Source organism: Dermacentor albipictus, chromosome 1 (assembly GCF_038994185.2).
Source record: "Dermacentor albipictus isolate Rhodes 1998 colony chromosome 1, USDA_Dalb.pri_finalv2, whole genome shotgun sequence".
NCBI lineage: Eukaryota > Metazoa > Arthropoda > Arachnida > Ixodida > Ixodidae > Dermacentor > Dermacentor albipictus.
The window spans coordinates 476,462,022-476,485,602 of NC_091821.1; the positions used below are offsets into that span (position 1 = coordinate 476,462,022).

General features: G+C 43.9%; 1 protein-coding gene across 1 annotated transcript in view; it reads right to left on the reverse strand.

Moving 5' to 3' along the window:
* Positions 1-21,691, reverse strand: part of LOC135900236 (uncharacterized) — a 46,635-nt gene extending 24,944 nt beyond the window's left edge. The window contains exons 1-3 of the mRNA XM_070537936.1: positions 21,564-21,691; positions 16,714-16,840; positions 7,914-8,053 (exon numbers count right to left, since the gene is read on the reverse strand). Coding sequence (XP_070394037.1) covers positions 7,914-8,053; positions 16,714-16,840; positions 21,564-21,648 — 352 coding nt within the window. The 5' untranslated portion in view covers positions 21,649-21,691. The remainder of the gene's footprint in view (positions 1-7,913; positions 8,054-16,713; positions 16,841-21,563) is intronic.
* Between the last annotated feature and the right edge of the window lie 1,890 nt (positions 21,692-23,581).

Here is a 23,581-nt window from a genome sequence, read left to right on the forward strand (position 1 = left end):
TTTTTCGTCGAGAGCGCAGCTGCGGCCACGGCTTGCGTGTTGAAGCTCACGTTGAGTTTATTGAAACAAGTTTGTTTTGTCAGGTTAGATGCGGTTCCTCTGTTTATAAATATTGCGCGGTGAAAGAACAAACAAGGAAAGATGATATCTTTCCAGAGTTTCTTTTTCTCCAGAAATTGGCGGCAGAATACAATGAGGAACGTGCACCAGGAACCCGAAGTCGGACACGGCTTGACAGGCACGGAAAGCGCAAGTCTTATTCCACTGGCGTGGTTCCGTGCTCTGCCTAGATCGAGATCTCTTTTACTTAAAGGGCCCCTCACCAAGCCACATACAAAATTTCGGTTATATGCTGGATGTTACGTGCACTCAAAGCCGTGTTCTACCACAAAGTTTCAAATTAGTTAATTAATAGCAGACATAGAAGTACTTCCGGTGCCACGAACTCATAATTTCAGGAGGCGAGCTTCACAGCCAATAGAGAAGCTATCTCCACATTTCTCCGGCTAGCCTCCGCAAGGGAATTTCCTTCCCTGTGTTCTCCCATGCCGGAACCAGAGGATCGCGTGACAGATACGCCACGGGCCCCGTCTTTTTTTTTTCTCCCTCTCTCGCGTTTTTGCTGCGTCACGCACTTCCGGTGACGGTCTCCCGCGCGAGGTGTTGCGTTTGTCTCATTTCGCGTAGCGCACGATTTCGTGAGATCTGCACGAGAACACGTGATTAACGGTATAAGTCAATGTCACAGTCACGAGCACTGACTCAGACGCAAGGGGCCATGTCAAAGAGCACGATCGAGCGTTGGAACACGGCAGAAAGTGGCCGATTGTGTCGTTTTCTGCGCGCGCAACTGTACGACCTAGGAACAAGCAGACGAAATTGAAGTACGCCGCTCTTGCTACGGCACGAAGTAAAACAAGGACTCGCAGACATTATGTTTGTGGGTTTTATTTCTCTAAACCTTTAAGCGTCTATAGAAGAGTCTTTAAGCAGCGGCGCGCTGGCGCGTTCATGCTTGTTATCACGTGATCGCTCCGGCATGATGGCCTTGGGTTGAAAGAAACAAGCCGCTTTTATATTCTCCCTAAAATACGTACGGTTCACGTAGAAGAAATGTTTGCGGCAGAAATCCGAGGTGGGCCTTTAGTGTCTAATAACAACAAACCTACCGAGTCACTAAGTTCCTTAATCGCCACCTGTCAAACATCCCTCAGCGGCAAACCTTTGTCCTAGACTAAACGTTTGCTTCGTTTTTGGCCGGCTCTGCAAGCTGTGGGACAGTATCAGCTGGAAAGCCGCTCGTATCTTCAAAGGCTATCAACTTCGCAACTGTTCCTGGTGACTGATCTACGCATGCGGATCTCGGGGAAGCTGCAGTTTCGACGTAGCAAGCCACCCTTGACTTCATTGGCTCTGGACCTGCCAATAACGTGCCCCTGGCGTCGATCACCAATTATTTAAAGGCCGTCAACTTCGTGGATCGTTGCAGTCAGCGGCAAACCTTTGTCCTAGACTAAACGTTTGCTTCGTTTTTGGCAGGTGAGTGCTGATTACACCTGTTGTAATTCATCACTTTTTGGGTTTTGCCGCTGACTGCACCATGTCTTCTTTCTGTACTTTTTGCTCAAAAGACATACCGAAAGATGGAAGATTTATGAGTTGTTCTACCTGTGAGGGCGAATTCCACCTGGGGAAAAACTGCTCGTCAGTTTTTGATAACGCCTACAAAAAGATGAGTACAGTAACACGCGAAACGTGGAAGTGTCCTTCATGCAAGGTTGATTCGGTCAAGCATCCAGCCCAGGTGATGGTTCATTCTCACAGCAACTGTCTGATCTAAATATGAAACTAGATTCTTCGACTACAACTGTTTCAACATTGATGGTGAAAATTGAGGAATTGTTGCTGGTCAGCGAAGCTAGTGAAAAGGTTGCTTCGGTAGTCGAGGACATACGCTCCGCTTTTGATTTCCTTTCGTCAAAGTATGACTCGGTGCTTGCTGCAGTGGCCACTAATCAGAATGAGCTTGCAGACCTTACAAGTTCAATTGCTTGCTTCAACAGTAGTTTCCCAGACATAGGTGATTGACAGGATGAGTGGAGAAATAAATGACCTCGAACAATACAACAGAAGATGTAACTTCGAGATTCACGGCCTTCCTGTCAAATCTGATGAAAACTTACACACTTTCTTAAGTACTTTGGCAGGCAAGCTAAACATAACCGATTTTAAACAAGCAGATATCTCGGCAGTGCAATGGCTGCCATCCAGAGGCGACTATATTCCACCAATTCTAGTGCAAACTCGCTCAATTACTGTTAAGCAGAAATGGCTCGGGGCCCGGAAGGGCCTTCGTGATTTGGTGCATGACGATCAGTCTCCTCGGCTGTTTTTCAACGATAACCTGTTTCAGCCTAATCGCGAGTTGTTCCGTCTAGCAAGGTCTCGTGGCAAAGAAAAGGGTTTTGAGTTCATCTGGACCAAAAATGGGAAAGTCCTTGCAAAACAGTCCGAAGGCGCACCTCTCGTTCGCATCAACAAGCTTTCGGATCTTGAAAAACTAACACAACCATGTCTGACATTGGTTTCGTGAAGTGTTCCGATTTTCCTGAAGTCCAGAAGTTCTTTCAGCATCACACAGGCGATTAATTTCAGTTTACTCACGTTAATACTCGCAGTATACGGAAGCATTGGGACCGTTTTTGTGCGCTGACTCACCCTTTTCATTCAAATTATGACGTTGTTGCCCTCACGGAAGTGAACGTTTCGTCAGACGTGTCATCACATTTCTCGCTGCCAGGTTTCCAGTTACATTCTTATACTCGTCTACAACGAACAGGAGGAGGAATCGCAGTTTTTGTTAAAGATTCTTGGTCTGTTTCTGAAATTAGTATTCCTTTTACTCAAGCAGAAGTAGTTGCGCTCCGCCTAAGTACACCTTGGTTGTCGTTGATTCTACCCACAATTTACCGCCCTCCGTGTTGTAACGGTCAAATCTTTTTAGCTGAGCTTGATTTTGAAATATCATCATTTTCCAGTGAAGAACACGTGTGCATTATCGGGGATATGAATATCGATATTCTACGCCCAACTGTGCCAACGGTCGCAGAATATCTTGACGCTTTATCAAAGTGGGGACTAGAGACTAAAATTCACAGCCCTACACGTGAGGAATACTTATGTGGGCATCTGGTCTCATCTTGCATCGGCCACATAAACGTGCGTTCTCAAAATCGGTTGGTGCGGTCTGCTGTGGTTGAAGTCAAGCTTGCAGACCACTATTTCGTCTGCTGCTCGTTAACGGATGGTTCCAGCCACCCTGCACCTTTGCGCAGCCAGCAAAGTGTATCAGTACTTGATTATAAGCGTTTCGATGAAAGAATAGCAAAGTATGATTGGGATTCTTTTATTTACAATGTGTCCCTTGCAGACTGATATGATAGTTTCGTCGAGGTTTTTCGTTCACACAAAGCCGAATCTTCACGCATGGTGATCGTTAAGCAACGAAATTTAGACAATAAGTGGATGTCGCCCGTAATACTGGAAGCCATTAAAGAAAAAGATCTGCTCTGGGCTCGATCGAGACGTGCTCCAAACTGTTCTGAACTACGACTGCAGTTTAAACATGAATGAAACCGAGTTAATGCCATGATCCGTCTGGCCAAGCGCAACCACTTTAGGTCTCAGTTTAACGACGCACGTTTTAACAGCAAGAAAACATGGTTATTGGTAAATAACTTGAAAGGAGTGAGCGCTGCTATTTATAATGATACATATTTCATATCTCATTTCCAGAAAGATGGACAGAGCATTGCGAATGACTTTAACAAACTATTTTCTCTGGTTTCTGGTGCATCTGGTACCCCGCCTAACAGCTGTCCTATGCCTCCCAGTGTGATGGAATCTGCTTTCCTTCCTGACATTACCGAAAGTGATTAAAGGTGTGCACTTTTCAGTCTTAAACGTAGCAAATTTCCTGGTCATGACGGCCTCACTGTTTCTGAATTGCGCAGAAATTTTGAGGCGATTAAGGGTGTCCTACTAGTTATCCTTAATAGTATCATTTCCAGGGGTATAATACCGACTTCAATGGAAACTGCTAAAGTTATACCTTTGTATAGGGGTGGCTCCAGAAACATGATGAGTAATTACCAACCTATCTCTATTCTGCCATGCATTGGCGAAATTTTTGAATAGCATCTACTACTTACCATGACGAATTTTTTGAATACGCACAATGTTCTATCACCTTGTCAGTATGGCTTCATACCAGGAAAAGGAACAACAGATCTTCTTGAAGAATTCTCTGACATACTAAATTCAGCTTTTGATAAGAATGAAGTCGTATGCTCTCTTTTTCTTGACGTAAGCAAGGCCTTCGATAGCATCTGCCACGTTCTTCTGCTTGATAAACTTTCTACATTGGGATTTCGAGGTTCGTTTTTACATTTACTAACTAACTTTTTACAAGATAGGCACCAATATTTGTCGATTCCAATATTCCATAGCGCTTTCATGGCAGTTACTTCTGGAGTCCCGCAAGGTTCTATATTGAGTCCTTTGTTATTCAATATATACGTTATTGATCTTGCTAACAATGTGCCTGTTTCATCGTTCCAGTATGCTGACGACACTGTCATTGTTGCGCGCGCAAAGAAATACACTGATACTGTAACCGCATTACAGACGGCAGCTATTGAAGCCATGGACTGGTTTAAGTCTAACCTTATCAATGTTAATACTTCTAAAACACAACCTATATGTTTTCATAAACCTTTAAAATAATTTGAGTTGAGTCATACTGTTTAGTTGCATACTTCCTCCGGTTTTCATTGTAACTGTGTACCAGTTAAATATGCGCATTCGGCCAAATATCTTGGTCTGATCTTCGACAGTGATCTCACTTGGAACTCGCACCTTTCTTTCGTTTGTCAAAGACTTCGTGCTGTATCTTGTGTCCTGTGTAATATTAGATATTTTATGCCTTTTTCTGTCCGTAAATGTGTTACACACGCTCTAGCCTATAGTGTACTAAAATACGGAATCACTGTTTACGGTCACTGGACTGTTCGCTGGCAGCGCAGGGTGAATTTGCTTCTGCGTTTACTTTTACAGAATATTGCCTACGACTTTTCCATTGGTAATAACATTGATATTTTCAGAAGATTAAAGTTTCCAAATTTTAACGCTTTATTAGCAGAAACTATTGTGCTTAAACATTTTTGGTACAGTCAGTTCACCATTCCATATGTTCCTGCACGTGATTTAAGACCAAAATACCGTTACTGCATTGCTCGCCCCTCAACCCGGTACGGAAAGCGCACACGTCAATACTATGTACCTGCCTGTTTCAATAGTATGCCAGTTAGTGTATTCCGCATGAGAACAAAATACACCCTGAGAAAAATTTTGCGGTATGTCTCCGCGTTGCTTCCTGCCCCATAATTATTTAATCGAGTGTTACTATCTTAATTTCGTATTGCTGTCATCCCTTTTGATGTTGTAATAGTTATGTCTCTATATCTGTCTCTGAGTTGTTAAATTTTCTTTTTTTTGTTTGTCGAGTTCGTTGCAATATCTCTATTCTTCCTTTGTTTTGCTAATGTTCGCAGTCTGCCAGGCGCTGCCACTCAAGCCCTTGGTGAGGCTTTGGTAGGCCTGATTTTGGTGTATGAGAATTGATATGAATAAAATTACTATCTATCTACTATCTATCTATCCCTACCACCCTCTCATCTTTTGTTCAAGTGACGCCACACTGCCTTCTAATTATCGACGGAATCAACACCTATCAAATCCTTTCCAACTGCGCTATTCTAGTCACTGTGAATGTTTCTGCCTTTTACAGTAACATACCCATGAGTGCAGGAATTGGAGCCGTATCTAAATCCCTCGCAGCCAATACCCAAGCGCACGCTCCTGAAGTTTGCCTGTCACTGCTTAGCTTAGTTCTCACGCTCAATTATTTCGAATTCGGTTCTACTCACTACCTGCAAACTTTCGGAACTAGTATGGGACCACCACTCGCTCCCACGTACGCGAAAATTTTCGTGGGACAGCTTGAAGCAGACGTGTTCAAGTCCTACCCTTTTAAACCCCACACCTATCCGCGTTACACTGACGACATAATTATAATATGGGAACACGGCACAAGCGCGTTAACCGACTTAATTAGCCATTTCAGTCGCTTTCATCCGACTGTTCTATTTACTGGTCACCCCTCTTCCAGTCAAACCACCGTGAGTCAAACCAACTTTCTCGATACATCGAAAAAAGAAAACTGAAAACGACACTTTATCCGACGCCCACGGATAGCCAGAAATATTTAGACTACAATAATAATAACCCGCGACACTGCAAGCAAGGAATTTTTTCCGCACAAGCGAAACGAAAAAAAGAAGAACCTGCAGCGAAGACAAGCAGTATATCCACTACGTAAATGATCTTAAAGCAGCGCTAGCCGAAAGAAACTATCCACAATTTGCTCTCGCCAGAGCTTAAGATGTCGCGTCAAAACGGGAAAGACAGTCAGAATTACCTAATAAACAGCATACGCTAGAATCTCACAGACTGCCAGCCTTTATGACAAAGTATTCGAATGACCTCCAAAACATAAATATCCTACGAAAATACCATCCAATATTATCAAGTAACCAGCGTCTGAGAAAAGCGTTCCCGGATGTACCAAGCGTTACCTATTGCCGCAGGAGAAACTTTAAAGACATGTTATTGCATGCAAAAGTCAGCCAACATCATTCCTCGGTAATAAAAGCGTGCTGTCGCCCCAGATGCTAAACCTGCAGGCACCTTCAAAGCTACATTAAAATTAAAAGCACCGCAAATAGTTATTCACACGCAGTGAAAGCTAGCTTTACTTGCACAAGTTCGGATGTCATTTATGTGCTTGAATGTTCCTGCTGTAAGAAGCAATATATCGGTGAAAAGGGACACTCATTGAACGTAAGATTAAACGGACATCGCGCGGACACAGCTAAAAAGCTTCTCAATGCTCTTGAAGAGCACTCCAACCAACCAGGTCATAACTCAAACTCTACATCAAATTTCCGTTCTGAACGAGAAAGAAAATACAGAGAATCACACCTTATCCGTAAGTTCAAGACGTTGCAACGAATAGGCATACGATTCAAAGGGAGCTTTACAATATATTCGCTATGCTAAATTTCAAGCTATAGTCAAGAACACTTACTTTGGTTCCTTAGTGGCTTTTCCCCTCCTTTCATTCCTGTTTTTTTTTCTTTTTCTATTTCAGTAATGCTTTTTCAGGAGCACCGTTTTCTGCCGCTCCTTGTATTATCTCTTTCAGAGAGCGAAGCAGATAACAGAGGGGTGCTGTGCACACGGCCGTTGACACGCCGGCTGACACGCGGCCGTGTCACCGGCCTTCTGCACCAGCACTCCTTTATGTCTCAATTCTACACCCTCACCGCGAACACACCTTCGGTCGTTGCCACACCCACCCGCCTTACCTCCTCAGCCTTTCAGAGGCATGTCGGGGCATGGCCCCCGAGATTTACCCCCTCGCGTGTTAAAAAGTCAAAGTGTAAAGGCAGCCACAGGGTGAGATGAAGGGCAATATGCGACACCTTCAGTACAGCGCCTTCACGCTCTGTTTTCTTCGTCCTTCATTAAAAGTCGGAATTCGGCTTAATGCTGCCACGTGCTTAGAAGTGCACTAAAAAATTAATAGACGCCGAAATTCCCAGCACCAACACGGGGGAAGTGGTATCATGGTCACCTAATTTTCCTTCACTTTTAAATGTGTGCTGATGGTGCATTGCGGTGCATTTAGTGACATTACAGCCGAAGGAAAACACACGGCACGTTGACGCCGCGTGCCGACAAAAAACAAACAAACAAAAAACTTGGGCGTGAATGGGAGCTTTAGTACTTACTCTTCACAAGGGATCCTTCGTTCTCACAGAGGGTTTCGAGCCCTGCCGCGAAAGAACTCTCGAAAATAGCCAGCGCCTCCTTGTCTTCCGCGGGACAGCCTGTTCTTGCGTGGCGGTCAGTGCAAGACTTTTTCTTCCCGCTGAAAGTATTGAAGCGTATCAGGTAGCCGTCTATATATAAATATATATAGGTGCACTGAAAGAGGCGCTAGTTCATTTCCACGTCCCAAGAAGGCACTGGATTCTACATATATATATATATATATATATATATATATATATATATATATATATATATATATATATATATATATATATATATATGTGTGTGTGTGTGTGTGTGTGTGTGTGTGTATGTAGGGTGTTTCAGCTAATTTTTGCCAATGCACTCTAGAAAACGCCACCAAATGCATGCGGCTCATTTTTGTACGTATGTACACCCTAAAACAAAATTACACTCCTTGGGTCGCATCTTGCCACACAACAATAATCGTCATCTGTTTTGTCCGCATTTATTTTTTTGAACGCTGTGAGCCCGGTAAATGCCAGTAATGAACGGCAGGTGCGTTATCAGCATGACAGCATTCCGGACAGGAAAGTAGCGTGCGCGGCGTTTTCTAGGAAGGAAACACAAGCAAGGCAGATGACGATTATTGTTGTGAAGCAGATATACACTCCAAGATCTTTACCTTTGTCTAAGAGTGTAGTGTGTCACTCTATTTTTTATATTTTGCTTAATTAGATTATACGTCAAGATTTATTAACCGTTTTCTGAAGCAACGAAGTTGGGCGAAAAATTCCAATTAGAAAGTTGTAGAGCGCTATGAAAAACGTCCGATTAGGCAGTTTCTAACTTCTATTTACTAGGTATTAGTGTTTTTCAGCTCACAGCGGATGCCCGCGAAATACAGAAATAATGCCACGTGACAGACCTGTTTGCGCGGAGTGATTGCAGCGCTCCCAAACTGTCCGCGTACAAAAGAACAAAGTCCCTAGCAGGCCGTGTTGCCGCTTAAAAGGCGACAGTGCAGGGACGAAGGCGTTGACCGTGCGATTTACGCCAGCGATGTGGTTCCTTCGAGGCGGTTAATGATAGCGATAAGCAGATGCAGCGGCAGCACAACCTGCTAAATGCTATGTTTGTTTGTGCGCGTAACGCTTGGGAGCAGTGCACTAACGACCCGCTAGCGGGCATGTCACGTGGTGTAATTTTCTTTAGTATTTAGCGAGCATCCGAAGTAAGCGGAAAAACGCTAATACTTATTAGATAGGAACTTAGAAACTGTCCAATCAGACGTTTTGCAAAGCGCTCTACAGCTTTCTAGTTGGAATTTTTTGCCTAACTTCATTGCTTCAGAACTTTTTTCATTATTATTCATGAATTATTTAATTAGGCAAAGCACACAAAATAGCGTGGCACAAAGCATACAAAAATGAGTAACATGCATTTGGTCGCGTCGTCTTAGTGTTCATGGATACAATTTTTACACATTCGCTAAAGTTAGCTGAAACAGCATTAAACTTAAATTAAATTAAATTATGGGGTTTTATGTGCCCAAACCACTTTGTGATTATGAGGCAAGCCGAAGTGGAGGACTCCGGAAATTTCGATTACCTGGGGTTCCTTAACGTGCACCTAAATCTAAGTACACGGGCGTCTATATATATATATATATATATATATTTAAATATATGATGTTTCACACACCCGTCACACACACACACATATCACACGTTGCACAGACAAATGACACTGGCATTAATTTAGAGAAACGAGCTAAATATGTGCTACTGGTAATGAAGGGGGTCAAGTTATTCCATTCTCTGATTGCCAGGGAAAAAAACGAGAATTTGAGGGAATATCTATGGAATTTGTAAGACGCAAGAGTATGGTAATGTTTCTGGCCGACAGTTATAGCTGTGGATTGCTTAATATAACGGGACATGTATATATTTAGGTGGTTGTTTAATAGTTCGTACATTACATTTAAGCGCGCCAATTTCGCTCATTTTTCTGTGCTGGTAATCCAGCGTTTTTAAGCAGTTTTGTGGGCGAATCTGTTCGGTTAAATTTTTTAAGAATGACCCTAAGCGCATTTCTTTGAACTCCTTCAAGTGTGTTGGCTGGTGTTTTTTTCTGTTCGGAAACCAAGCAGTGATTGCGTTTTCCAGGATGGGTCTGATAAATGTATCACAGGCAAATAATTTTGTGTCTGGTGGTGCTAGCTGCTATCGTTTCTTTAGAAAAATCAGTCTTTGTAGCGCAGATCATGCGGTATATTGTATATGAGACTCCCATCGCAGATCTGGTTACAATATGACGCCTAGGAATTTCTGCTCCGTCAATATATATATATATATATATATATATATATATATATATATATATATATATATATATATATATATATATATATATATATATATATATATATATATATATATATATATATATATATATATGTATATATATTGTGAATTACTGTAACAACAAGTGAAAGAGCGTCGAAATGCGTCTGTCAGTCATTTGTATATTTAACAGACGTAGATTTGTTCATCATTTAGACGCGGTAAACAGTGGAGGCCCAAAAATGATATAGGGCCCCCGTGGTTCTGGGGCCCCATTATAACTACGGGTATGTCAGATCTCATGATGGTGCCTGGTGAAAAGGCAATGAGGCTAGAGGATAGAAGTCCCTGATCCCGCCCAGTGCCAGCAGGAGCACACATAGGAATGAAGATTTGCACAGAAATGCACAGAATGCACAGAAATAATCGTACTTGGTGTATAAGTCTACAACATAGCGCGATTTTAGCTAATAGTATTGTCGAGATTATGCAGAACGAAGTGTACAATAATCACCACAAATGACTTGCGACACAAGAAATAAAGACAGCAGATGTTTGCGATCTTGGAGAATTACAACTTAATTTCCAGTGAAGCCGTTCGTTTCGAACAGTTGCAATAAATGTTTCAGTTTCCTGTAACTAAATCGCGTACTTTAAAGAAGTTGCCCGTATTTGATTGTTGCGTTTGGAACCTTGCCCCCATTCAACGTATTGAAGCCTTTCTTGTAGTGAATTTTTAGAAAAGCCAGTATTTCAACAATACAGATCTTACTTCGTCATGACATTTACTATGCTGCCTTCCCTTCCTGCAACCACCCACCTTAATTTTGGCTAGATTTGATGTTCATTGAGTTCACAGCGCTCCCAGGGCGGAGAGATAAATTCTGCTTTTTTGGTAAAGCACGTTCAGAAAACTCTGGATCGCTTGATTGCGTAAATTACTGAAGATGTCGTAATTAGGCCCCTGCCTTTGATGTTTGCGTATATGTTGCTTAGAACTGTGCCTTTGTTTTCGCCAAATATAAACAAGGTATATTGTTAAGATTACTGCGAATATCGCTGAAACCAACTAGGAATGTCTTATGACGCTTCTAACCCTAATTATAAGGGAGGAGGCGTCGGCGACTCAGTAATTATTTACAACGCTTCCAACTGGACCAGGAAGGTAAAAATGTCGCACATTGCACATACTCTGACCGCCCTCTCCTTTCCACGAAATATCGACCTGTTGTAACCTACAACTAGGCCGGCACATGGGAAACCATATCTGATAGTGGCCATATCGCACGCTCTAACACTTGAATAAGAAGTTCTGTCAAGGTAGCCGGCTAAATTCTGCCCCGCTCGTTAGACACCCTCATAACTCTCTAGAGATCCTGCATACGTAATTTATTACGAAAGCCCTAATTACCATACATATTGAACTTCACCTAAACATCACCTTACAGTTGTCCTTACAGTTACCAAACATAAAGAAGCTGCCTTCTTTAGTAGAGCGAGTGGTCCGGGTGAACCTAATATATCACGCACACGAAAATATAGGAAATGAGTGTTCAATAATTATTTGTAATGCTTCTAAAGAAGTCAAATACGTTAAAATTACACGACACATTGTACGTAAAATGCTGCCTATTTCTTCAAAGTATAGAATATCAAAAACGCAAAGTTTTCTTGAGACATTGGGATGATACTTTCTAATACGTCCTGGCAAATATTCAATTGGATACAACTTAAGCTGTATTCCCCTACGTTTCCAAAATTTGAGCTTAGTCCTAGTTGTCATTATGCCAGCGCAGCCACCTAAATTTTACACTACTCGCAAAACAAACCAATAACACTATGGACCACTGACATACGTATCTTACAGGAAAAAGAGCATTTAACCCACCAATATGGAACGTTTCATAAACATTATCCATAACCTGCTCCTAATTTTCCCCAGATATAAACAAGGCACCTTGTTTAGCTGATCGAGGGCACCGGAGAAATGAACTGCGAGTCTCGTAGTATGCACGAAACCACATGGAAAAACGAGGGTTTAGTAATTATCTGCTACACCCGCATTTAAAGCAGGAAAGTGAGTCTCGCAACCCAGTGCGCTTAAAATTCTCGCATTTCACGTAATTTCACGTCCGTATCTCATGCTGCTGTTTTAGGAATCCGCGAAACATGTCGGTTAGTGATAGTATGGCACCCTGGAATGATACGATGAGTAACTTTCTACAAAGACTGTATTAAACGTACACACAATAAGCATTTATCACTTGTAACTCAGAATATCGCTTCGTACTTTGGAAAAATATAACCACCATACTCCACATAGCTTACCGAGGATACCAGGGGAAAAGAATTAAACGCCGTGTGTAACGCATAAAATTACAAGAAGGCGAGTATTCAGTAACTGGTTTCAGAGCAGATAAGCAACCTACACCGTTCAAATTTTCGGTACACGTCACCAAAATGTGGTCCTTATTTATTCAGCATATGAAATATCTCCTGTTTTCGCTGCTACCGGGAAACTAGTAATAGTGTAGTCTTTATGTGGAAGCAGCCTGAAAATGAAATCCACAAATCAGTGGCGACACATTATTTAGAAAAAAATTAAGTCAATGTTCTATTGGTATTTGAATGGCTCTGCACGTTCGACCAAGATCGTTTTCACGAATATATGTACGATAAGTGGGGATTACATAGTGAAATTCGACAGTTATACGTGTAAGATGTTTGATTAGAATTTTGACGGTGATAAGTTACTGAGACTGCAACGTTATGTAGGCTATCTGTGGACGGAGATTCAATAGTTCCAGCACTTGATAATCCAATGACTTCTAACCGTAAGGCAGGTAACTCGTTGGGCGCAGCTGATCATAATACTTTATCCGGACCTCCCCCTCGCCCACAGGATCAATATAGCTAGCTGAGTTTTAAATGCGAATGCAGCCTTCCCCCAAAAATTCACCGACAATTACGATACTCCCTAATGGCAAATTTGAGTCTTGCTCTATACGTGTTTTGATTTCGCGGTATATTGGCTGGCTCGGGCAGTCTGTCTTGTGCGGCACGTTGCAAACGGAGCGAAGTGTGGCGCGACTGCCTCGCTAATCGGGAGATCGCGAGAGGCAGCGCGTAGGTGACGCATGGGCGTGATTCACAGCAGCCGCCGCAGACGGACTTCCGCTCATGCAGCGCTTTGTTTCCATATGTGGTATCGGTGGTGTCATCGGCGAACAGACGACGCGTGCTACTCTGGCGCCACCTCGTAGCTGTCGCAGCCGCAGAGCCCATCTTGCGCGGCACTACGCTTTTCTCTCACGCTTGCGCCATACCCTCCTCCTCCGCTATCCTCCTCTGGGCTTTCTTCGCTATAACCGTTTTTCGGCACCCGCTGCGTTCCGCGTTCGCTCTCTCATCTTTCACTACGCTCGTTCGCTCGGTTACGATGGACGCCGACGCTCGCCACAGGAACGGGCACCTGAGAGCTGCGCTCTAAAAGCTGGGCATGTTGCCAGCAGCGCAAGCTGACATTCGCAAAGGCGAGACCTACCCAGAGCCAGGCCTTCTCCGAAATTCGAGCCTGCATGGGGAATCCCATGCGTCATCCGTTACAGCACGCCCCGAGGAGGCACAAAAGACAGTCCTCGCTGCCCAAGCAGGGGATACGTAGTAAAGAAAAGCGATATTTCTGTGGACACTCTATTAAGAAAGAAAATTTAGCCTCAGCTGTAGTTTTGTTGGACTTTCCAGAGCTCAGCCGAAAGTGCCCCCTTTCAGAAGTGGGAGAGCAACTTGCACACTTTGACCCCTCTCCCTCTAGTGAGTATCCCTATGGGGCAGGCGGTAAGTGCGTTGCCCCTCGTGATTTTCTCGCGATGCCTTTACAAAATAATGATCGAAATACAAAAAAAACGCGCTCACAACAACTAAAAGTCTGTCGGGGCATACTATAGCTGTTAGACGATATCTGTTCGGATAGTGGACGATTCTCCATTCTATCAAGCTTTGTGCACATCACTTGCCTCTCGAACAGATAGAAAGGAGGTAGTCGTCGCAGGATCGCTAATGTTGCATGTAAAGTGCCTCTTTGATCAAGCAAACAAAGTACAGCCACTGTGACCGTTGCTTAAGAACCGTGTCACGCGTAACGCCTTTGCGTTGCCTGTCGAGCCCGCGAGTCAAAATCGGTTCTACGCGTAGCATCTGAAAGGAAACGGTCACACCCGACATGGCATTTGAGATGCGCGCACCGTCACAGTCTCGAAGGCCAAGCCTTACGCGGGACTACTACTTTTTGTTGGCAGCGTGGCTCGTAGTACGAGCCCATAATTATGCGACAGGTGAAGCCGAGGTCGAAAATAGCTTCATTCACTGTAGACGCTTACTGAACTAACTACACGGTTGTTTTCTTACAGCGTACCTCAAGGAAGAGGCGTCGTCCCTTCAGGGCGACAATACATCCTTACAGCCTACGGAACGTAAGCCTATCTGTCTGCGGCCACCTGGCGTAAAGAGGCGTGTTCAAGGACGTCCATATGACAGGAGAATATCGTACGCAGTTAACAAATCTCAGCGCCAGCTACTTGTTAAGGAGCAGAGCCTTCGCGCATTGAAAGTGAAAAAGAACTTTTGCGTTCCCTTCTAAGGACTCGTCATATATGCAGGTATGCTACAATGTTCAATTTTCTTGCGATGTTATGTTGGATCTCCAAGCGTTGCGTCTCTTCTACATTTTCTTTATTTTAGTTGTTGCTCAGGTCTTGCATAAGTGCTTTCATATGTTTTTTATTGTAAGCATGAGTGTGCTGTGTATACTGTGATGTAGAATGAAGTACTTCCTTTGGGTTTGCTACGGTTATCACTAAGAAGTTCCTTTGGTCCTTGGCGTTATGACTGTAAAATATGTGATATACTCTTCGATTTCCTGCTGTGAAAGGGCTTAGGCCCACGTCAATCGTATTTCCGTTTTCAGGCTCGCATTTTTGATCACCTGTACTAAAAGAAATAAATGCTATCACCACCACCGTCATTATCCTCACCAGTGTTGTTATTATTATTAAAAACAGAAAAAAATTATAGGGGTTTACGTGCCAAAACTACGATCTGATTATGAGGCAAGCTGAAGTGAGGAACCGGAGATTTTGACCACCTGGGGTTCTTTAACATGCACCTAAATCTAAGCACACGTGTGTTTTTGCCCCTATCGAAACGCGGCTGCCGTGGCCGGGATTAAAACCCTTGCCACGTCACTGACGTATGTTTACGCAGGCGAAGGCATCGATTGGTACCATAATTACGGATTATGTGTACCATTGATTTGAAAACGTATTTTTCTACAGAAAATATCTTATATTCGGGGGTTCGACGAAATACCGTCTGGTCAGGTAAATTCACTAGAAAACAAGCAGATCACTGACCAACGTCACAACAGTATGTGGTTTCGGGATCTGTGCTGATACCTTGTTCGCAATCTCTAGGGTTCGACGGAATATCGTCTGGTAACTTAAATTCCCCATAAAGCTATTAGGTCATTAATATCTTGATGAACATCCCTGCTCGTCTTGTTTCTGGATATGTTCGAACAGTCAAAACACCATACTTAACGGCAAGAAACAAAGCCTTTGCTACCAAGCATGGGTACGCTTTGGACGGAAATGGACCCCGCGCGAATCAACGAAACAACTTACAATATGAAAAACAAACTAAGTTACAGAAAGTAAATCCGCGCAGATAAAGAAAAAAATGGTGGGTGGCTAGAATTCACTGAAACCATTCGGTCCTTGGACTCTTTTACTGCGGCAGCAGATAGAACTGCAATCCCCAGATATCGCGCAGTTTCTCGCAAGTCTTGTTTAGTGTGCGGTGCCCTCACACGCTGTTGAAATCGCAGTTCCCCGAAAAATTGTTACAGGGGAACTGTGAAGCTCCTGTGTACGGCAGTGGCAAAAATGGCGCTTCAACGAGCGTGGGACTGAAGGTTCGTTAGAATATGGATTTGCCCGGAAAAGTAGGAAAACTCAGAAAGTATTATTTTGCGCTGATACGTTCTACCTGCTGCATTGGTGGAGGTCTTTATATTTAAATCGTTTTGTTCATACGTGCGTAGTTAATTTTGACATTGTCGACTGTGCTTATAGTCAATTCCTGTTTCTTGCATTTAACTTTACTAATTTGGTCGCCTGGAGAGCTTCATTCTAAAGTCTGCAGGCGTATTCTTTCTTTGTTGTTCGTACTGTAGCATATGTTTTTCTATCTCGTCGTATTTGATTACAGTTTCTGTCTTTGTTCTATACTGTGTTGATAGTTTCTCAACTATATTTCTTAGTAAATGATCACCCTTATAGGCCTTTGGCTATGAAGCCATACATATTGCGCGTACCTTGGAATACAATTGACCAATACTAAACAACTCAAGATCTGCCTGGTTCGATAACCCCTTATCTAAAAGCAGACTTACGTGCACACGGCCTTGTAAATGTTATCGAAATCTGTTGGCGCCTTTACTTTTTCAATCTCTGCAAACCGCTCCTCCAGACAAACCGTGATGGCGTCCTCTAGGCATGTGTCTGGCGTTGCTGCACCATCTACAAAGAGAGTTCAACGTAAACATAATTGTTAATAGAGAATAGCGCGGTATCTTTAATGCGAAGCATTATATAGGAAGGTTTCAACAATGTCAGACATTTTTCAGTTCATCTTAAAAAATCATTTTTCGTATACCAATATGGGAAATAATGCAACCACCTTAAAATAGACCTAATTATGTGTCATAATACTGAAAAATCATAAAGATGCATGCTGTTGTCAATAAAAAAATTAAAAATGAAAGTCAATGTTTCAATTTTGAGATGAGTGTTTAAGTTATTAGCTTACTTGGTAGTTCGAAAATAGCCACGCTGTATTATCTATATAGTAACGGTTCATCTATGTGAGTCATGTGACCATACTATAATTTGCCGGCCCTAGAACCGCTGAGCCCGAAGGCGACATCATGCGCAAGTACGGAGCTGCGCCTCCTTCACGCGCTAGAGACGCAGCTGCCGCGCAACTAGCGCGTACGTAGTCGCGTGCTCATTGGTGCAATTATGGGACACAGCAGCTCCTGCTCTCAGATTGTAAACATGCCTCGATCAAAGAAGGTGAGCCTTGTTACTACGTCATGTGCCAGGACAACCACGGATAGGTAGCGCTAACCCAATCCAACAAAAGAAGAAGGGAAGAAAGAGCGTTGAGCTCGCTAACGCGCAAGTTATGCCAAGAATAATGAGGCCGCTATGGAGGCGAGGGAAGAAGTGATAATTATTGTGGTGCGAGGAGTACATATTGGCTTTATGTCGGTGACGCCATTTGATCCTTCCATGTGCGCTCTAAAAACAGTTGCATCCTTTGGGGTGTATATTTGCCACACAACAATAATCGTCATCCATCTTGCCTGCATTTCCTTTCTTTAACGCTGCGAGCACGGTTCTTCTAAGTGACGAACGGCATGCGCGTTATGAGCATGACAGAGCATTCTCGACAGGAAAGCAACGAGCGCAGCGTTTTCAAGAAAGGAAACGCAAGCGAGACAGATATGACGAATATTGTTCTGCGACAAATATACACCCCCAACTGTTTTTAGAGTGTAACGCCAGTGGTTTAAATAAGGAGCGACTATATTCACTGTTAAGCAAATTTACACCCTTTTGCCACACAATGATAATCATCATCTGTCTTGTCCGCATTTCCTTTCTTTAACGCGGTGAGCCCGGTACTTTCGAGTAACGAACGGCATGCACGTTATCAGCATGGCGTATAGCATCCCCGACAGGAAAGTAGCGGGCGCGGCGTTTTCAAGAAAGGAAACGCAAGCAAGGCAGATGACGATTATTGTTGTGTGGCAGAGATACACTCCAAAGGGTGTAACTTTGCCTAAGAGTGTAGCGCTTCGCGCCACAATAACTCCCCTCATAAGAGGAAGTTTAGCTCGGGCCCAACTCCAACGCATGTTATTCAAATACACGTAAAACGCAAAAACGGTTTTCTGAGATAACCGCTGGACCGCTTTCATTGAAATTTGCTGAATTTTAGAGAGAAAGTAAAAATCTAGTGACTGTTGGAGGCGGAATTTATATTTAGGGCTTGGAGTTTATTGAAGTAATTTCCGAAAATTCTACAGGTAAAAAGATAGAAGCACAACGTTTGCAAATTAATAGCTCTCCGTAAAGAATAGATGTCGTGGTTCCGTAAATGGTATCCATTAGATCATTCAAAGCCGACAAATTGAATATGTCAATTTTTATCTTACGTGAATTGGTTACGTTGTGTACTAGCGTTCTGCAAGAATTGTGTTTACACATTGCTAAATGTTTTGAGATTCACTGCGGACTCCAAGCTGGTGAAACGAGCAGTTGCAATGACTTGTCTAAAAGAAGCGCTAAACAAATCTTGCAACCACAAAATAGAGATCAGTTTCAATAACCAAGTTTCAAGGCTACGCCTAGCCGGTTTCCCTTCACTTTTGATCTCTAGCGTTTGCGATAAGCTTCTTCAAAAGATCAAACAGGCAATAGAGGGCACTAACACAAGAAAGCCATTTGATTGGAAGAAATTAAATGTGATTCCTTATTGGCACAGGGTGTCCCACGACCTCAAGAAGGTGCCACAAAGGCACAATATCTCAATATCAATATCAATCTTCTCTTCACTGCACCATGTAACCTGGCCAAGATATGCCCTATGATGACAAAAGCAAAACCCGAACCATGCTCTAAGAAACGTGCAGCGCAGTACACTGCTTGCAAAAGTAATGTCGTATATGAGATACCCCTAAGTTGCCAACAGGTTTATATCGGTCAAACCGGACGGTGTTTTAATGAAAGGGCGCGTGAGCACAATTGGGCCGTAAATTATAATGCGGGGGGCCATCTGGCAGAACACTGTAAACGTCACAATTGTCGTCCGTATCTTCGCGACACCAGGTTTCTGGCACGGTCTAAGATAGACTAGAACGGGAGATATTGGAAGCTTTCTACATTGCAAAGGCCGAGGGCACGTGCATTAGTTGCCCTTCAGGGACGCTTACCAAAAAAGAGATAGCTTTTCTAATGAGATAGGGAGGTCGTGATGTCACGATGGGCCATTCTTGGTTGCATCTATCTTAAGGTCCTGTTTCTTCAAAAAAAGCATTTAGTTGGAAGTAGCGCCTTGTCCGTCGTACATATTGTTCTTTTAGTGCGCGTCTTCGTAGCGCTCTTTTCATCAAGTTTGACCTTGTGCACAGCGTTCCTTTACTCTCAATTCGACCCGCTTATACACCTTCTCTCGTTTCCGCACCCTCCCCCCTAACACCCTCTTCCCTTTAGAAGAACCCCACCTATATACTGTGGCGAGGAAAGCGTACGTCGCCTTGAAGAATAGTCCACTTGACGAAACGTTGGCTCCTGCATTCACCTTGTTGACGTTCTGCTCATGTTACTGTCATAGCGTTCAAGTAGATGAATTGCGTGTCGAACAAATTCAAGGTTCGGTTAGTACATGGTCTAGCCCAATACGGAGGGAATGCCCCTAATCCTACGGAACAATGCATATATTCTCCATTATTTACTAGGTTCCGGAGTATTTTTGCCGCATTGGAATGGATCAGGCACCGACTGAACATGCATCGGCGTTGCAGTTAAAGGGCCCCTGAAACGGTTAGGACAAATTTTGTAAACGCATAGGGTGCAGCTTAAGTAGAACATTCGCACCACAATTTAAGTGAAGCGTTACGTATTAATGGAGCTACAAGCGATTACAAGTTACCCTCCTCCCTTGCTGTGCTTTTCCTTCTCAACTCGTTCGCCGAGTGATCTGGGCTAAGCTTCGCCTTCACTGGCTCTGCGTCACTATGCGACGTCACATCGTCCACTTCCGGTTCTTTTGGAGCCCGCTCTCGACCGCGAGAAACCTCTCCGCTAGCCTCTTGGCCTCGACCCCAAGCGATAGTTATCGAAGTAGCGTGCGTTACAAGCATTCTGTCCTAGCGCCGAACGTGTCTGGTGTTCCGGTAATCACACATTACCTGAATATTTCGACGGAACGGTGGAGGCATAAACTCAAGCTGATAAAGGAACTTTAGCGTAGACGTACGTGAGCTGCCTGATACGGGTGCCTGCCTCCACGGTCCAGCCACCCGGTGGCGCAGAGCTTAACCAGCCAAAGAAAGAGCTAATATTGCTCTAAGCAAGTGTAAAATATTTTAAACATTTACAAAAACAACATGTTAACGATTACACTCCTGTGAAAGATTTACGCCAGCAGCAAAAAATATATTTTGTTACTGCTACTGTGTGTGGTTGAGCTCTATGCCACCAGGTGGCTGCACCGTGCAGACCATTCACATTTGCGCTTCTGTTCATCACCTCAAACGACACGCAAGGGGACACGGCGAGGCCCTGTACATTTTCGCTTGCGTTTCCCTTATACCGGACTCGCGAAGCGCTATTGCGTTATTAATCTTCCGGTGTAAAGTGACGGCCGCAATCGCACAAATCCTGGCGCCGATCGGATAGTGGCAGACCGATGCGCTGCAGCCAGTCAGCCCGTGTACTGGCTTGCAGAGGGACACAATGCCAGTCGCTACGTCTGCAGTCCACAATGCAACAAAGTCGAAGCAAAGTGCTCAGGAAATACAAACCAATACTGATTGCGGAGCCCTCGTCAAAGACGGAGCACGTTGTAACACAAGCAGACGACACTTGCTGTGTGCCGGAAGTGCTTAAGTGTACTGAAAAAATGTTCTTGTGCATTCTCTCTATGTCACTTTCTTTTTATAAAAAGAAATTAACTAACATTCCAACTATTACGAACATCATTTGTTTACCATAAAGTTGAAAAAATTATCGATCACGCGCCCTGGTCAGCCAATCCGACAGTTCGCCCCACTGACGTCATATGGGTAGGGGCGGCTTCAAATTCCGCCGAGCAGTGTGCTGAGATCGGCAGCGATGTGCATTTTTAAAACCTTGTAATAAATTACACGCTTTACGCAGAGCACTTAGATGTGTCAATTAATGATCAAAATGACCTACTCTAACGATTCAGTACGTTTGTAGAAAATCGTCAAAATCACTTCAGGGCCCCTTTAATATGACCCGGAACTTCTAGAAATCGTTTTTTTTGGAAACTGTTAAGTATAACGCAAATACATTTCATCGATTTTCGCCAAGTCCGAGCATGCGTTGCCACTTGACACATTACTTTAATAGACTGGCGGGCGCTCTAAAGAGAATATGGCTGCCTAGGTACATGTTCAACCACTTTACGATTGTCAGCGGCGAATCTCACCTGTTAACGGAGAGAAAAGAAGCAGGGCAAGCAGAAAACTCGCATGCGACATTGCGGCCTCCATGTACGACTCTTCGAATGACATCCCAACGGCGGCGGATGTTGGTTATAAAGAGCGTTTATCTTCCTCCTTGGTGCCTCGCCTACTTTTGTGTACATTCATGAGACATCAAACTCATCGCACCCGATAACGGCTTCACGAGTGACGCGTCAGCTGATCAGGCGCCAGATCCTTTCTGAACGGAAGGCTTTACATCAGCGTAAGTGGGCCGACTGTGCGATAGTCCCGGTGCAATCGGGGTAGGTATTGCGCAGTGCCGTAGAAACGCAGTTGCGGGCTTTACAAGTGGTAGACGATGCAAGGAAGTTCCGCCTAAGAGAGGTGTTGCATTGTTGTGGGTAACTCCGGCGCAGCAGCTTGCACAAAAATTCTTGAAAACCGTACACCAAAAAAGATGGCTGAAATCATTAAGATTATAAAATGGAATTGCAGATCCTTTAAGCAAAAGCGTGCAGCACTGCAGTTCCAACGCGCTAGCTTTGATGCCAAGGTAGATGTTGTAGCCTTATAGGAAACAGGCACGCAAGTCAAGATTACTGGGTGTACCACGTTCAATAAATTAACTGTAGCCGATAACAAACCTTCGACGGCAGTTGCGATACAACGCAACCTTACGGCAACGCAAATTGATCTGGAGGAAGACAAAATTCCTTACACGTTTGTACAGCTACTGCCTAGAAAAAAGGACACAGATGTGCATTCATCCTTAACTTGTACAGCTCCCCGAAAGATAAAAGCAACAGAGTTATTGCCCTCCTGAAAAACGCATGTAAAGCCGCAGAGAAGGAATAACTGGTTGTTGTAGGAGATTTTAACGCTCCGCACACAGTCTGGGCATACCAAACCTGCACTAGGAAGGGCAATGCGCTATATTCAGTGACAAGTGACTCAGAACTTACACTCATCACTGACCCAGATAGGCCCACGCGTATCGGCGACAGTGTACGCAGGAATACCACTCCCGACTTGTGCTTCGTCAAAAATGCCAATGGGACCGTACAGTAAATAAAATGGAGAAAATCGGGCGGTGTCGTGCCGGGAAGAATTGTACGCAAATGTTACACTATAACAACTAGGAAGGGTCTCGCAGGAGTGAAGCGGCCGGTTCACTCTTCAAAGCGTCGTTTTACTCTTGCAAAATGTCGAGGAGAGTGAAATGCATTGTTCACTCTGTCACCAAGGAGAGAGTGAAATGTGCTTTTCATTCTCCCCTTCAGAGAGAGAGTAGAATACCCGTTCTACTCTTGCGGCAATATAGAACAAAACGTAGTGTAATCTTCTGCTTCAGCTGTAGGTGGCGGGCCCCGAACATGTTCAATGTATCATTCATGCACTTTGAACAAAGAACACATCGTTTTGCTTCTAAGGGAACAGGCCTCCGCAGTTCAAAGGAAGGCGTAGCGAGCGCTCTACTTTTTCACTCGGAGTTGCTCCACCGCGCACGCGGGCTTAATGTCGCGGAACAACACAGCACCGGAGAAAGGTGATCCCTCCTGCGAGCAGCGACGAAGCAGCCAAGGGAGATCATGTGTCAGCCATCTCACGTCGCCACGAAAACACGACAGTCGTTCATCATGCCTTGGATATAACAACAAATCCTCCACGGTAAGTAAATTATAACTTAGGTGCACATTATCCGTATATATCATACTATCGCCAGGAAGTCGTCGCTGCGCTTAGCCGACGCGATTGACAAAGGACTAGGCATACGCGCTGTGTCTCTCGATGTCAATCGAAAAAGCCAATCATCGCGATAACTGCATCTGATTTTATCACTTTGCCGTTGTCCGTAAGAGCTTTAAAAATCGCAAACGCTGCCAGAACTATGGCACGTTCAATAAGACGCCAAGCGAGAGGACGCGTAAAATGGTTCGTTCACCAGTCCGTGATTCCGAGCCTATGCGGAGCGTGATTAGCGTGCGTTTTGTGTGTTTGAATTTATTCAGTTTGGCAGTCT